This window comes from Aulonocara stuartgranti (genome assembly GCF_965226115.1).
Source record: "Aulonocara stuartgranti genome assembly, chromosome: 5".
Taxonomy (NCBI): domain Eukaryota; kingdom Metazoa; phylum Chordata; class Actinopteri; order Cichliformes; family Cichlidae; genus Aulonocara; species Aulonocara stuartgranti.
In genome coordinates this window covers 5426016-5442660 of record NC_138943.1, presented here as the reverse complement: position 1 = coordinate 5442660, position 16645 = coordinate 5426016, and the positions used below count along the sequence as shown (strand labels likewise).

The 16645-nt window shown below is 38.0% G+C and overlaps 1 protein-coding gene across 3 annotated transcripts in view; it reads left to right on the top strand.

Moving 5' to 3' along the window:
* Positions 1-2688: 2688 nt before the first annotated feature.
* Positions 2689-16645, top strand: part of LOC309707100 (A-type voltage-gated potassium channel KCND3-like) — a 109740-nt gene continuing 95783 nt past the window's right edge. For all 3 annotated transcript variants that reach the window (XM_082534219.1, XM_082534218.1, XM_082534217.1), the window contains exons 1-2: positions 2689-3156; positions 4038-5197. In XM_082534219.1, the coding sequence (XP_082390345.1) occupies positions 4095-5197 (1103 nt within the window). In that variant the 5' untranslated portion in view covers positions 2689-3156; positions 4038-4094. The remainder of the gene's footprint in view (positions 3157-4037; positions 5198-16645) is intronic.

Below are 16645 nucleotides of genomic sequence, written 5' to 3'. Positions count from 1 at the left end.
AACAATTGGATTACTGCATTATAATCCTGCCCTGTATTTCTTTCACATTAACTGTGTTAAAAAAAATCATAATGAGAGGTGTCCTGTGATTTTAGCTAGCTACTACTCTAAATTGTTCATGCGGTACTTTGCTTTTATGTACCAACAAAAATATCTGGACAGTCTGCTCTGTGTCAGCTGGGTTGTCTGGATTTAATAGAAAATTCTTCCAGGAATATGCATCACTAAGGTATAATAAACTGCATCACACTGTTTTGATTATTACTGAGGACTTTTTGCATTACTGCTTGTATTTTAAGTCTGCCCAAATTATGTGTTTTGAAATTACCACTCATCATCAAATGAGTCATCAAATGGCACAAATTTAAGGTGATTTCTTTCGGCATATTGCATTATTCAGAACGTGTAATTGACTTTTAGTTTTTCGCAACGCCAATATCGTTTCTTTATAAATCACGTAGTGTAGCATGGATGAAAGAGTAAGGCTGTTACATTACAAAAACACTCCTTTATGGACTGTTTGTGGTCTAAATGCGACATTGTGTTTAATGTATGCCAGTATCCTAGAATGAAATTCAATGAATAAAATAAAGAGCTTCATCTCAGAATCTACAGGCCTCAGCTAGTATGTTAGATCTTAAAGTTCATAACAATACAACTGGAACAAGTCTGAATATGTATGGCTTGTTTGGAAGGGTTTCCAATAAAAGCCTTGTCTCTCTTAAAAGAGCATGCCATAAAGCTTGGGTTTGCGAGGTTGCATCTTAACAAATCAAAAGATGTCCTTCAGAAAGATGAGACCATTGTGGAAATGTTTTGCCATAATACGCAGCACCAAGCTTGACGAAAACATACAGAGCAGATCAGCACAAAGCACTCTGGTGGAGGGATGACAATTTGAATCTTGATTTGCAGCCATGGGACCTAGTCACCTTGGAGTCATTCAGTTAACCATGTATAGGCTACCAAAGTGTTCAGGAGGCAAATGTCAGGCAATCTCTCTAGCAACTAAAGCTTGGCTGAACTTGGATCATACAAGAAGACAATGATCCCAAGCACACCAGCAAATCTACAACAGAATGGCTGCAAAAGCATCAAGGTGCAGCAATGGCCCTGTCAAAATCCAGACCTCAACTGGCCTAAAATGCTGTTGTGGGACTTGCATAAACAAATGCTCACAAACTCTAATGAACTGAAGCAACATTTAGAAGAAAAGTGGGCAAAATTCCTCCATAATGATGTTAAAGCATGTTAAAGTCATACTGAAATTTATTACTTCAAATTATTGCAGCTAAATGTAGTTTAGCTGCAATACAAGCTACACAGGGTCCTGTAAAAAGTCTTTTTCACATGACTGTATGTAACAGCACTTTATTACTTTACACCACGCTGCATTTTAAGGTAATTTAACATAGTTTAAATGAAAATACAAGACAGCAGTTTTTAATATTACGTCCTAGAGTACATGGTGATGTTTTAAAGTGAAGTGACCTCTGCTGTGTTAATCACTGCATAATATGCACCACGGGTGTCCCACCTGTACTCATGATGGAAAGTAGTACCTGAAAACAAACACTGAGCTCTGTGTGTTTAATTTAGTAAAAAGCTGTATTTTAACTCAAAACACGTTGTTGTCCTATCCCTAACAAGCAGTTATATGCCAAAATGTCACCTACCATAAATAAAAAATGAAAGTAAACAAGAAATTAAAATAAAACTTTAAAGTGGCTTTGAGCAACAGTCACGTTCCAACATTCGAGGTAAAAGTTAGATGTGTTTTTGCCACCTTCCCGCTACCCTTCCTGCTTTCTAATGCAAACTTTTCCACTTTTTGAAAAGTGCAAAAACCTGAATATCTGTCATGTCCCAGCAAACACTTAATCGATGAATTACCGCTGGCTGACAATCTTGTCTTGACATTTGGTATAGGAACAGTTCCAAAATGAAAGTTATGCCAGAGAAACAATCTAACCGTTATACCTTCGAGCAGATTTGTGTAAAAAAAAAAAAAAAGGGGGGGGGGGGGGGGGGGGAGTATATTACATTTCTTCAGACAACACAGACAGAGGTATTTTTAAATTCCTTCCAAACAAGCGCTGTTTTGTCAAATATTTTGTCCACGAGAAAACTGTCAGCAGCATGCCAACGCATCAAGTGATAATATAACTGACTTCATAAAAGGAGATGAGAGCGCACACCTTTGACACTGTAAGGCAAGGTTTTATTTTTTCATCTCCACAGGAAAAGGCAAAAGCAGAGTTTCTATAATTCTTCAGCTTGGAGGAAGTCTTCCGAGCTGTTTGTTTGCTTGTTTGTGAAAGGACGATTTGATCATTTAGATGAGGGACTTGTTAAGGTCAAACGTTAACAAGGGTACCAAGCAGGTTAAGGCGGGGTGTAAAACATTAGGCCTGCATGGCATGAAACATGTGCAAAGGGGAATTATTGATAATACTACTACTACTACTACTACTACTACTACTACTACTAATAATAATAATAATAATAATAATAATAATAATAATAATAATAATAGAAGAAGAATAGAAGTTTCTTGTCTGCCAACAGGGTTTATTTTTCATTTTGAGATTATAAAAATAATAATGAGTAAACAAATGCATAACTTGAAATTTTAAATCGGATTTAAAGTTGATTGATTGATCAAGTCCAGTTTCCTGCATCACAACGTCACGTTCTGCTTTACAGTGCATCACCACCATACTGGAAGTGCCAAGTGAGTTGAAGTCTGTCACAGATGATGGCAAAGTGAGGCAGAGGGGAGGAGGACTGATGACACGGAGCTGGCACAGCGAGCGAGTCGTACATTGTACTTTGTGGTGAAGGAAGGGAAGCGTGCGTCTCCTCTCCATCACATTTCACTTTTTCAAACAGTGACGGGGAATCAAAGAAGGCAGGATGTAGAATCCGTCAGACACAGACCGTTTCTTCAGAGTCTTGCGGTTAATTCTGCTGCTTTCAGTTTTTTCGCTCTGCTCGGTGCGGGAGTCTGCCGATCGACCGAGGTGAAGAAGAGAGGTGTTGCTCGCTGCCTCAGCTCGCTGGATGGATCCGAGCTCATCCTTTCTCACTTACAACTGAGGACTCGGTTTGGAAGAGTTGGGATTTTGTTCCCTCCTCCACTCCATCTCCTTTTCTGTGAGTATTCCTGTTTTCGCCGACCCTTTTATTCAGTTCTTATCTTTGGAAGGGCTGATATAAATTTAGAAATTTGCATTTATCAGGTGAATAAATGCGTTTGTTGGGGAAGTTGTGCGATTCGTGCGCTGGAGGCGAAAAGCAGTGTTTCTAAGGCGTGAACGTTCACTTTTTGTCACGTTTTGAGTATAACGTGCACGGACACAAGATGTTTGCTTATACTCGACCAGGTAATACAAGTCAGTAAAGAAACGTCATCAGGTCATTGTGTAATTTATGTAGGCTACTTTAAAATTCTAACAGGGAAAACCGCGTAACGTTATCAGCGCATGGAGAACTCTGAAGTAGATTTCCTCCTTATTTAGATTCAACAGGTTTGGCTGTCACTGTTTTTCACCGTAGGATAGTTAATGAAGCTGCTCAGAACAGAAGCCTTATAGTTGTTTCTTAATGTCGCTGATGCTGGTTAAATTGTACATCTAATTGTTCCTTTTCGACATAGGCTTGGACACAAAAGGCGAGTCATTTGATTCACATGCATACCAATTCATTGTGGTCTAAGTCGAACTCGTGCACATTTTATTTTTTTCATAGAAATCAGATTTTACATTTCACACAAACTTTTACATCCACCTTTAGCTGTTCTTTCCATTTTTAGCAGCTCAGGTGGCATTTTGTATAGATGACATTTTCAGATATTTAAACAAGAGACTGCTGAAAGTGAAAGGAGATTTAACAGAGAGGAAAAATGTTTTGAAACTCATAGTAGAATAGGCATGATGGTACACAGCACCTTGATGGTCAGCACTGGTCATTTGGTTGAAGACTGAATGTGTTGCTGTTAATTATCCACATTCCCTTTTTTGTGTTTTCTTCTTCAGATGCCAGATCATTTTCAGGGCAGTTAAGTCTGAAGGTGTGGAAGACTTTGCTTCACAATGGCAACAGGAGTAGCAGCGTGGCTCCCCTTTGCCAGGGCTGCAGCAATTGGCTGGATGCCTGTGGCCAACTGCCCCATGCCTATCGCGCCAAGAGACAACAGCAAGAAACAAGATGAACTTATCATCCTCAATGTCAGCGGCCGTCGTTTTCAGACCTGGAGAACAACATTGGACCGCTACCCAGACACCCTACTGGGCAGTTCTGAGAAAGATTTCTTTTACAACGAGGAAACCAAGGAGTACTTTTTCGACCGGGACCCTGACGCCTTCAGAAGCATTCTCAACTTTTACCGAACGGGAAAGCTCCATTATCCTCGTCACGAGTGCATCTCGGCCTATGATGAGGAGCTGACTTTCTTTGGCATCATACCTGAGATCATCGGTGACTGCTGCTATGAAGAATACAAGGACAGAAAGAGGGAGAACTTAGAGCGGCTGCAGGATGATCAGGAAGAGAATATGGACCTGAAGATGCCCAACATGAACTTCAGAGAGACCATGTGGCGCGCCTTTGAAAACCCCCACACCTCCACCATGGCCCTGGTCTTTTACTATGTCACTGGGTTCTTCATTGCTGTCTCGGTCATTACGAATGTGGTGGAGACCGTGCCCTGTGGTGCTACTGCCAATCAGAAAGACATGCCATGTGGCGAACGCTACACTGTTGCGTTCTTCTGCATGGACACCGCCTGTGTTATGATTTTCACCGTGGAGTATCTGTTGCGCTTGTTTGCCGCACCTAGTCGTTACCGCTTCATGCGCTCTGTGATGAGCATCATCGACGTGGTGGCTATCTTGCCATATTATATTGGTCTAGTGATGACCAACAACGAGGATGTCAGCGGCGCCTTCGTGACACTGCGTGTGTTTCGAGTGTTTCGTATCTTCAAGTTCTCCCGCCACTCGCAAGGCCTGCGGATCCTGGGTTATACACTCAAGAGCTGCGCTTCGGAGCTGGGCTTCCTCCTCTTCTCACTCACCATGGCCATCATCATCTTTGCCACGGTCATGTTTTATGCAGAGAAGGGCTCCAGCTCCAGCAAGTTCACCAGCATCCCAGCTTCATTCTGGTACACTATTGTCACCATGACGACGCTGGGGTGAGTAATAGACATATGCAACCCCCACACACGCACACTGACACAGGTAAATGCATTCACACACAGTTACACGTTGTGGTATATGTGTATTTTTGTTTGTGGAATTATAACAGAGTTGCTTATGATTTTAATAAACTGAATAATTTATGAAAACCACTTTGAATTTCAAATGAGCATTAAGACAGCCTTCCCCCATACTTCAGTACGCTACAGCTTATTTGAAACTGCCAGTGTGATTAATGGTGGGGAGTGTAGCATTTATCTATCAGCACAAACATTCATGGCGTTTTGTTTGCCTTAGTTAGAGCTCTCCAAATAAGAAGACACTGTTTGAATACATGCAATACACAAGTAGATGCTCAGATAATAGATTTGTATTTGTGCAAGGGATGTACAGCTCATGCAGAGCCACATCTTGTAGTTTCTTTTTTGATCAGTGTAAATTCATGGAAAAAAAAGTTTCCACATGTCATTAGGTTGCCACAACCAAAACATTTGAACATTTTTACTAATATTGAAACAAACAGTTCTATTCATAACCCTCCAATTAACTAACAACTCTTTTCCACCTCCACACTCTTATGGCATGACTTCTAATCATCTTTGAATAAATAGTAAGTTTGATTGTTTTCAGAGGACAAACAATAGCTTTTCTACAGTTTTTTCAACAAATTTTCCTTTTGCTAATTGGGGCTAAACCAGGAGCTCCGTATGCACAGCTAAAGCTTCAGTTAAAAAATGCTTTGCAAGCGTGAAATAATTTAACTGCATTATAAAGTGAGATTTTCTTCTGTACGCCTGGAGGCAAAGCGTCCCATGAGGCATCCTCTGTCACCTTTATTATGATTCCACTCTGCTCTTAATCTTTCCTTCGAGCTCGCTGAGATTCTGTGCCATGAATGGCAAGGTGAACTTAAAAGTGTTCCCGAAGTTTGGTCGAGTGTACTACTCTATTAAAGAAGCAGAATTGAAGAATAATTACGAATTCCTAAAAATGCATTCTTCCCTCAGGCTCTCTTTGTAGATAATGCTATGTATGTAAATGGAAAATGTGCTTTTGGAAAGAAATGACATGACACAAAATAATTTTAATGGTTTTTGTGACTCACATGGGTAATGTAAATGTATTTTTGACTATAAAAAACTTTCAAGTGAGCAGGAAACGCGTTAAAGGAAATGCCTATCGTTTTAAGTCTGTCTAAAAGGAATACCTACATTTTATATGTATTGAAAACATTTTTGGCCTCTGTCATTTTTCATTTTCTCCACAGCAACTGTGAAAAGTTTATATGAGTCTTCAAGAATTTAATAAATTGTGAAAAATGGACTTAAGATAATAATATTCACAATAACTGGTGGTAACCAGTTATTATGAATATTTTTGAAACTTCTATGAGTTGGATTTTTTTAGAGAAACATTGAAAGATGCTATTACTATACTAGAACTGATGGGTTGGATTTTACATTGTTTGATTTATGTGACCGCAAAGATATGTATTTTCTAATTATCAACAAGTGAGAATCGAGAACTTTTTGAACATTTATTAAAAATACATATGTACTCTACATTTCATTAATTATTTCAGCTCTTTTACAATATTTGATCAACTTAAAAAATAAGGAAAAACTCTAAAAAAATGCCTTACTCACTGAAATTTTACCAATTCTTTAACCAATTATTACCATAATGTCTGTAAATGTAGTGAATTTATAATTTTATATAATGACCACAAGGATAGACATTTTTCTTTCATCATTTGATAAATATAGTTATGTTGTACAGCCCCGATTGCTGGGGGGTAGCCTACTAGCCTTAATAAATTTTTATTTATACATATTTATAAACCTAATAAATAGACATTAAGAATTGTATTTACAACATTAAATTACTTTAACCTACACTGATCTTTATTCCTATCAAGGAATAAAGCTAATAGGTGCTATGAACTACGAATTCCCCTTTTAATTTTTCTGTATTGATTAAGAACAGGAGGCCTCACATGTGAGAGTGACACTGTCACAAGGTGACACTGGTTGTGTCTGCTGTAATGATCTGATTAGATTAGACAAGAAATTATGAAATCTGACAATTGTGATATTCTTATTCTCTAAAACAAGCGTTAAGCAGAAAAGTTTGTGTAACATCCTATTGCAGACCAGTCAGCTTACCATTTGTTATTGAGTTGGCCATCCTCATAGAGAAATGCCGCCTTGCTGAGATCTTCTTTGAAATGAAGTCTACATTTCCATAACATTTCTTTTTAAACTGACCAGATGTTCTATGCTGTTCATGTGTCTGACTTGCTGCCCAGCTCATCAGCTCTGTGCAGGTTGCCGTTGCTTCCATCAGTGTACTTTTAGCAGAGCTACTTGTGGGGAGCTTCTGAAATGCAAAGTGGCATATTTGGAGGAATCACAAGCATTAGCTTGACCGACCATGACCTGTTCCTACATCCCAGCGAGAAGAAGGCACAAGGTTAGATGAGTTCAAGACGAAAGACACTGTAGTGAAATCATCATTAGAGATGATGCAATCATCATTAGAGATGATTTCACTACAGGAAATCATCTCTAATTCAAAGCAAAGTAACTAACGTTGCACTTTAACCATTTGTTTTATTTATCTATTTGACTACAAAAGCCATATCCTAGCTTTAGTTAGGACTTTGAATTGTACCGTTTGGTGAAAGTGATATTGTTTGTGCAGATATTAGTGCTGCTGGATGAACCAAAGAATGGCTTTAATTTATATGTGGAAGTTTTGTTTTATACATAGAGTTTAAAACCTTATAGAAAAATGGCTTTTTACCGTCTATCAGGATTTATATTGTCTAGAAACTACAAATATTTATGTTTAGTGACATAATAATTTTTATTTTCAAAAATAATTATGCTGTTTATCATTGAGTCATTGAGAAAACCATAAATACTGGATTGGACAGCATGTGTGGGAGCTGTCATGCTGCACCAGATTACTACAGATAACTACACTGCAAATGTCACGAGCTTCTGCCTTTTTCCTAAACTAAAATGAAATTAAATAAAGTATGGTTAGATTCCTGGTCAGGAGTCAAATGACATGTTTTGCTAGTCGACCTAAAACTTCCTGAACTAGACATTTCCCAGCTTGACTTGTGGCAAACAGCCTTTTTTCTGTTTTGTTGTATATACAGTATTGTGCGAAAGACAAGCATGGACCATAATAGTCCTGTTAGTCTCTGTGCTGTGTAAAGCCAGACAGACTGCCTGACCTTACCTGTGCAATATTTGTGTGGTTTGCTGTGTGTGGTACAAGTGCTTTCTTTTGTATCACACATACTAAAGGATACAAATGCCAAGGTGAAAGCATTATGTAAATTGTAAACCTGAACAATGTGTTTTCACAAAGACCCATTATGTGTGATGCACAATAGGCAGTGACACTGAGAGTCTATCTACAGCTCTGACAAAGTGAGCCTCATCACTACCCAAGGACAGTTATTTGTAATTGGGAAAACTATCAATTGATGCGCGTTCAAAGCAAACACACGCATCATTTTGTAAGTGCTGAATTCAAGGGCTGAAATTCAATACCTATTACAAAAACTAACATTGGATACTGTTGGAAATAATTCTGCAGCAAATCGAATGTATGAAGTCAGGTAGGGCTGTGCGATATGACCAAAATCTCATATCCCGATATAAGAATTCTATCGTCGATAACGATATAAATCACAAAAATTTAACATTTTCTGTAAATTATGTGAATCTCGGGCAGCTCGACTTGCGGGAAGTGTTTCCAGCTGCGCATCATGTAGCTGGAGTCGAGTGTTTTAACCGATGCATGAAACGATATATTTTTAGACATAAGTTGTAAAGGCCGCCGTTTTCTTTGTGAGTATTTATTACACAGCGTGCTGCGGGGAAAAGCCTGTTCTAACGTTTGAGTCTAAGGTTTATTTTTTAACACCTGGCGGCTCTTTTTTAAATTCTCATCCGTAAATGATCTGCTCTTTCACGTGATTCTGTTTATTTTGAAAGGTCTCAACAGGATCTTGAGCTTTATTGTGAAAGGTTTATGTGGAACATAAACAAGCGGACACGCGATGCTGTTACCGTCGTTGTTGCTAACCACAACAAATAAAAACAGGCACTTGTCTGTCCATAGTGTGGTTATATAAAATATAAGAGAAAGAGAGAACTTTACGAAATTAATATAGCCACTACAGTGACCATCAAAACGATGAAAAAATATTGCCGTAAACAGTTTATTTTGCGACACCACGAAACAAACGATAGCGTAAAATGAAAGATAGATGTTTTTATATCATCATCTGATATATATTGATATATCGAACAGCCCTAAAGTCAGGGTATAGATCAGTATAAAGCTAAACTATACCATACAGTTCATACCATAGTTTATACCATAGGGTTTTGTATAATTACCTGAAAAAGATCTGTTCAGTATTATTGACTCTGTAAGTAAAAGATTCATTTTAATCTGAGTCATTGTCCCCTGTGCTTTTAGGCAAAGTAACACTGAGATCCGTTGCAATATTGTAAAATATATTATATTGTGTAATTTACTGTATATTGTATATATTTATAGTGTATAATATAGTATATAGTAAATCTTAAAATATTATAAGAGTTGTATTCAGCTTGAGTAATATCATAATCACTTCACCATTCTCTCCTATGTTGAGGTGGGCTGCATGTGTGCAGTAGTACACATCATAAAGTAGACATATATCAGAATAGATTCACAAACTCATCAAGGTCATTTTGGGCTTTTTAATTATTTCTTTGAAATCTTCTTTTTTTGAGGGTGGAATGATTGTACAGCATATATCTTTAATGACTTTAAACAACTAGAATTTGGCTTTATTTTGTTTTTTCTGTAATCCACACAGGGTCAACTATACGTATAGGCTCAAATATACACATACAATCATTTCAACTTTTAATAAGTGGAGCTGAATGTTCTAAAGTGTCTTTTAATTTGCCAAGGCCAAGGCCTGTTAGCTTCTCGTTAGTGGTCATGGTTGACTACAACTAGCAATTTGTTTGTCTGCACACACTAGACTGACCAATTTCAATTTCATTCAGTTTAGTTTTATATAGTGCCAGATCACAAGACATCAATGCACTTAATATTTTAATGACCCAACAAAATTTATGAGTAACACTCAGAACAATGGGACATTCCATGGAATTCATTGAGGCTCTAAGAAGGAGAACTATATATCTACACAAGTTGGGAGAAGGTTGCTTGAAGCCATTTCTATCCAACTGCAGATTTGAGGATCATCTGTACAAACAGTTGCATGTAAGTATAGTTTATCGCCACCCAAATGGTCACCCTCACATGAGAGGAAATTGGTTAGGATGTTCAGGAACAACTCAGGATCTACCAAGCCTTCCATGAACTGCAAACTGCTTGAATACCAGCATTACTGTCCACAATGAAACAAGTTTTGAATTGCCGTGGACTGAGAGGGTCCCAACAAAGGAAGATTCTACTCCAAATTGACACCTTTAAGCTTGACTGAAATTTGCTGCCGCCCATATGGACAAGCCAATTGCCTTACAATAGGTATGTTTGGAAGTGTAAAGGTGACGCTTTAAACCTAAGAACTCTGTACCAACTCTCAAGTATGGTGCGGTTAGGGCCATGCTCATGATAAAACAAGCTAAGGTTTTGGAATGGCTTTCCCAAAGCCCCAACCTCATTCTTTGCAACACACTATCAAACTTAAATAAACTTTACTGATTCATCAAGTCAAATATCCAGCCAGAATTATGCCCAAAGTCTTGCTGGCTACTAAAATCGTCTGATCTGACCTGCACCTTGCGAATGAACATTTAACCTTATATTACTGGGTGTATGTATCAGAGACTGTATGTATACTTGTGTGGATTACAGAAAATTCAAAATAAATTCAAACTTGTGCATCCAATTATTATTTGTTAGAGTCATTGAAAATGTATGCTGTACAGCTAATCCACCCTGAAAAAAGAACAGTTTAAAGAAATTATAAAAAAGTGCCAAATAACCTTTACATTTAACCGTATATAAATAACCATACATATAAGGTCATGATGTAAACTTCTAACAAAAACTCTATATTTAAAAGGGGAACCAAAAAACAAGCAAAGACACAGTATAGTACACCCTTTGTTTTTACAGCTTACACCCACACCTATAAAATCAAAGCAAGTCAGGTGAAAGTAGTTCAAATGTTTCTGCCTGTACATCACCCACCCCCCACTCTCTAAAGCTTCTTATATTTCAATTAGTATGGGTAAATATGTACATATGAGTACAACTGCAACTGAACAAACTCACCAGCCTTTCATGAGGCGCAGTGTTCCCTCCTGCCTGTCGCCTGTCAGTCTGTTCACCTACTGAAGGAACATATGCTCAGGTGATGAGGTCACCAATATCCCATCTGTCAATGCATATAAAAAGCTCTGGAGAAGAAAATCTTTTATCTAACACTGTTTTTTTATTCCCTTGAGTTCTGTTTGAACTGGTCTGTTTGATTTCTGAGAAAATCTATCTGCGCTCGTTTATATTTGCTTGTCTGTGTTTTATTATTTATATGTTATAAATGCTATAAAAACCATTTAAAGTGTTTGTTTTCAAATCAGTTTAAGTTTGTATTTCCATTTTTTATTTATCAAAAAAATGCTTTTAGCAGATATTGATATGAAAAAGTTTCTTGCTGTAAGTTTATTTTTATTTTTATCTTTAGGTAATGTAGGTAATGTTTTTTGAGGGGGGAGGGGGGGTTGGATCATGTGTGGACATAAGGAAAATCAATTGCCCATTGGGCACAATAAAGTTACCATTGAACTTGCAAGCAAACACCCATCTACTCTAGCTAACCACACACTTTATACCATATAAAAAACATTCAGTCTAAACCCTCTGATAGAATTTCAGCTTTAGCCTTCATACAACCTAAAGCTGCATATTTTCTCAAAGTTGTAAAAGAAACATTAACAAAGGGGGTCTGAATATTCTCCCTAGATTGAAACAGCTTCAAAACCACTGAAATTCTAAACTTGTCTTTTATTAGATCTATTCCGACATCTTTCAACAACCACATTGTCACGTTAGAAATACACAACTTTTTGAGTATCACAGCTCATGCCCAGCTTCAACACAGTGATTCTAATGATGAATATACTTATTCAGTGAAGTACCCTTATAGTTCAGCATAAGGTGAAATGGTTACTGCATTCAATTTGGTTAGCGATCATATTTCTGTGAGACTGCTACAAAGTCCAGAAACACAATATACAAAACAACAAGCACCTTTACAAAAAAATTGGATGTGGGCTATTATGTTATGGGTTGGAATTTTTAAAAAAGCCATTAAGATTTGCATAAAAAATACTCAGTTACCAGTTTCTTTTGCAACAACAACAAAAAAATCAAAGTCTTTGATGTTGATAGCCAATAATTGAGTCTGTCAATTATTTATCAGCCGCATTTAAATTATAACCCCAAAGAGCATATATGCACATTCAGATTTTGATTCATTTACACGCATAAGTAGTTATTGCCTTTGATCTTGTCGGGTTTATGACCTGCCTCCCTGCGCCCTCTCCACGTCTTCATGAGCCCAGACAGCACAGCACAGCAGTTTTGGGTAATGGGCTGGAGCTGAGGGAGATGAGGGGGGAAAGGGACTGACTGGCTGTATAATCAGCCACTTTCACTGTCCAGGAACAGGGGTGTTAAATCAACCTCAGGTGGCTGATAAAAGAATCTGGATTGAATCTCAGCAAGGTCTGCTGCCTGCCGCTGCCTGCCGACGCTGGCGCTGTCGGATACGCGGGCACCGGCATCAGTGGGACAGGATCCGAAAGATTGATGAGGAAGGAGAAATCCCTCTCTCCCGCTCTCTTTCTCCCTCCCACTGTCTTTTTCTCCCCCATCCTCCCCTCATCCCCCATGAGTCTCCCAGGGGAACAGCTATTTTGAGAGCACATGCACTGTGTGTGAAAGGGAGTTAGCAGTTTCAACTATAATCTGATACATGATCCAGACACAATGCATGAAAGCAGTCATTTTTACCTGCATGACAGGTGCACTGAAAGCAAAGGTTCACTGGTGAGGTATCATCTCTCCCAAGTCTCCCACACCTCTAAAAACATTATTAACCCAATAATGAGAGAAATATTAATGAGGTGTGCATTGAAATCTGACTCTGGTGTTATAATTAGATTGATTCTCCCAGTTGTAGAGTCCTGGTCCTGGACGGAGGCTTGTTCTGTAGCAGAAAGTGAGAGAAAATGTTGTTATGCATGTAGGTCATGTTCCCATCTCTGCCTTAATCAGTGGCTATATATAATCTGCTTCTTTCTTCAGAGAGACTTTAAGCTCGCTTCCCTCTGTGTTCTCTGCTCAACATCTCTATTAGATAAAGTAGACTGGGCCTAGGGGCCAAAGGCAGGACTAGAGAGTTCAGATGAGTTGTGCTTCCTGTTCAAAAGCGCTCTTTGTTCTAGTATTGGGAAAAATGAATAGGCTGAGAAAGACAAACAAAACTCGCCAAAGTCACTCCTGTCATAGACGTTGCTTCAGTTTTTTATTTTTAATACAGTGCTCAAATTCCTAAACCACACAACCATAAGCATGCAGACCTGAAGAGGAAACTAATCATTATTTTCATCATCGATCAAGATAGGGATTAATTTTTCAGTGTGTCCATTAGGCTCAAATTACACTGTAGAACCATGAAGGATTGCCTAATGTAAATTTATTTGTCCGTGAAGGTGGGAATTAATTTTTTTTCCACTGGTTACCTTCAGTCCAGCATCTGACGTTGGCTGATATATAAGTGAAGGTGCGTGTGAAACTTTTCAGGAAGGTTCTGCAAACACATTACTTAAATTGGGTTATTTGAGTTCAAACCTCGATCAAACTGACTCAAGTGAAAGCAAATGAACAAATGTATGCCTATAAGGTCCAACCTGTAAGGTGTGGTGGGGTTGGTGAAAAATTTGCAATGGCAGGCACCAGAATAACTTTTTATCTCAGAAAGGAACCGGGTCTCCGTGGCACTGCATTGGCAAGTCACACTTGAACAGCAGAACACAAACAACATAACCAGTGTCAATTCATTAAAAAAGCAAGAAGGTACCACCGTGTGGTTTTCATCCAGCAGTGACAAAGTACCTCTTAAACTAGTGTGTCAGTTGGAAAGTGGGCAGTTTTGTGAAAGACAAATATTAATACAATAATAATATGCATAATGTGGCCTCAATCCAACTAGCACTTCCACTTAGCAAATGCCTTTAATTGTGTTTAAAGGCTAATTATTGATACTGAATTACATTTTCAAGGAGGGAGACCACTTAATCAGTAAAATTAAAACAGCAAAATTCAACCAAAAAACAAATAAACAGCAACAGACTTGATAACTGATATGTGTGTATCATATATTGCTCCAATGCTCCTCTCTGCAAATGTTTGCCTTGAGTGTAAAGTTCAGCATGTGTGTTTGCAATCCATGAAAACTGGGATTCGTTTTTTATGCAATAACAACACATGGCTCAGGTGACAAACCATGTTGCAATAATGACTTCTCAAGGTTCTGTCCCAAGATACCAATCTCTGCACTGCTAGATTTCCTTTTCCAATAGTCAAGTCTGGTTTCTTTGACCTTCACCATGGGGTACCTATTCTAACCAGTCAACCTCATCCCCTAGTCATAATACCATGGTTTCCTGATCTCATACCAGCTGTTTTCTTACGTAAACCAAACAACAGCATAACTATGGCAGGTTCACATCAATACACCTGCAGGTTGATATTTGCAAAATGTGCAAAATACATTCATTGATTTATTTAGTAGTCTTAGGAGGCACTGACAAAATTATTCACACGTCCCCAAAAAGAGCTCAGATCACACAGTGTTTGTCTTTTTGAATGTTATTATTAATAATATTTCAGCATAGGATCACATAAATATTTTTGTTGTTTTGAGCTTTTCCAAAACTCTTATTCTTTGTGCACCCTATGAATATTTCACAAAATCTAAATAGGTTTAATTGCTCAACTTCACCACCGATCCCAAGGGTAATGTTAAATTATAATGAGTAAGTCTGTAGCACTAAGTTTGGTGATGATAAAGAAAGCAATAAAGAAAGCAACAATCTTAGACCTGATTTTAACTCTTAAATCCTTTCTTAGTTCAGCACTCAGTTATGTGTAAAGGGATTAATTAACACTGGGAAGAACAAAGCCTCTCATGTTGGGACTGAATTAACAGTCTGTAAAAGAAGCTGAGTATTATAGTTGTTTAAAGACTGCATGTACTATCTGAAGGATTCTTTGTTTTTCCATGGAAACGTGATTATGACTGTGCAAGAAAATGGGATGCGAATTTGATTTCTAGCCTCTGCTTGTTATGCTAATCTGTCTATTTCCCTAGTACTTGCAAATTGTGTTTGCAGTTAATTATGGATCATTGGTAACAAAAGTGGGGAGTTGGATTGCATTTTAGAAAGCAATAAATGTCAATTAATTGTGGAATGTCATACGTTTGTTAATAATGCAGGATCTCTGTGCCAAGCTGAAACAGAACTGGGAGGCAGCGCTTTCTAGTTTCTAAGTGCGATTATTCCTTCACACAAATCATCTGACGTTGTTACAGATTGTTGTAGTTTTCTATGGCAGTCTGCTTTCAGACAAAATTAATGGGCTATTTTGCTGCCTTGCAGAACCCCTGGGGTCAAAATGAGTGCAGCTAGTAGGAAATTAGAAGTATTCCTGCCTTTATCGGGCCAAGATGCTCTTGGAGCCAATTTCCCAACACAAGGCTCTTTAATAGAAACCTTTCTAATGATAGCTGTGGAATTTAATTTAGCTCCAGTACGGGTTCATTTAACACCTAAACTCATTTTAAAGGAATTAAACTTGCAAAGGATAGTGGTCTCTGGCAAGCTTAACAACCCCTACACTCTCCTGACATTTTTCTCTTTCTCTTACTGGGATTGTAAAATGGCCAAAGCTTCGTCCCATATGAAATTCAGATACTAGTTTGACAGCAGGGAACAAGAGAAACTGGCAGGTAACATTGCAAAGGGTTTTTTTTTTTCAAACTATGTTTAACCAGCAGTGTGCTTACATCATTTCTCTGGTGGAGCAGCAGCACAGCATAGTGTACAAAAAATTGCTCATCCAATTATCAAGTTGTGTTTTTTCTGCATGAATCATGAGGCAATATATGCAGAAGCAGGATTAATAGTCATACTAACAATCCTCATTATTATCTGTGTACAAAACTAGCCTCACTTTTAGGCTAATGCTTTTAAGAAAAATGTTTGCTTATCCTCCTAAGACCCGAACTCTTCCATGGCATACGTTTAAAAATAAGAGCCACATATGAGGATATTTGTTTAAAATTTTGATAGAACAGTGGCAGTATAATGTCCTCGTAAGTGGAT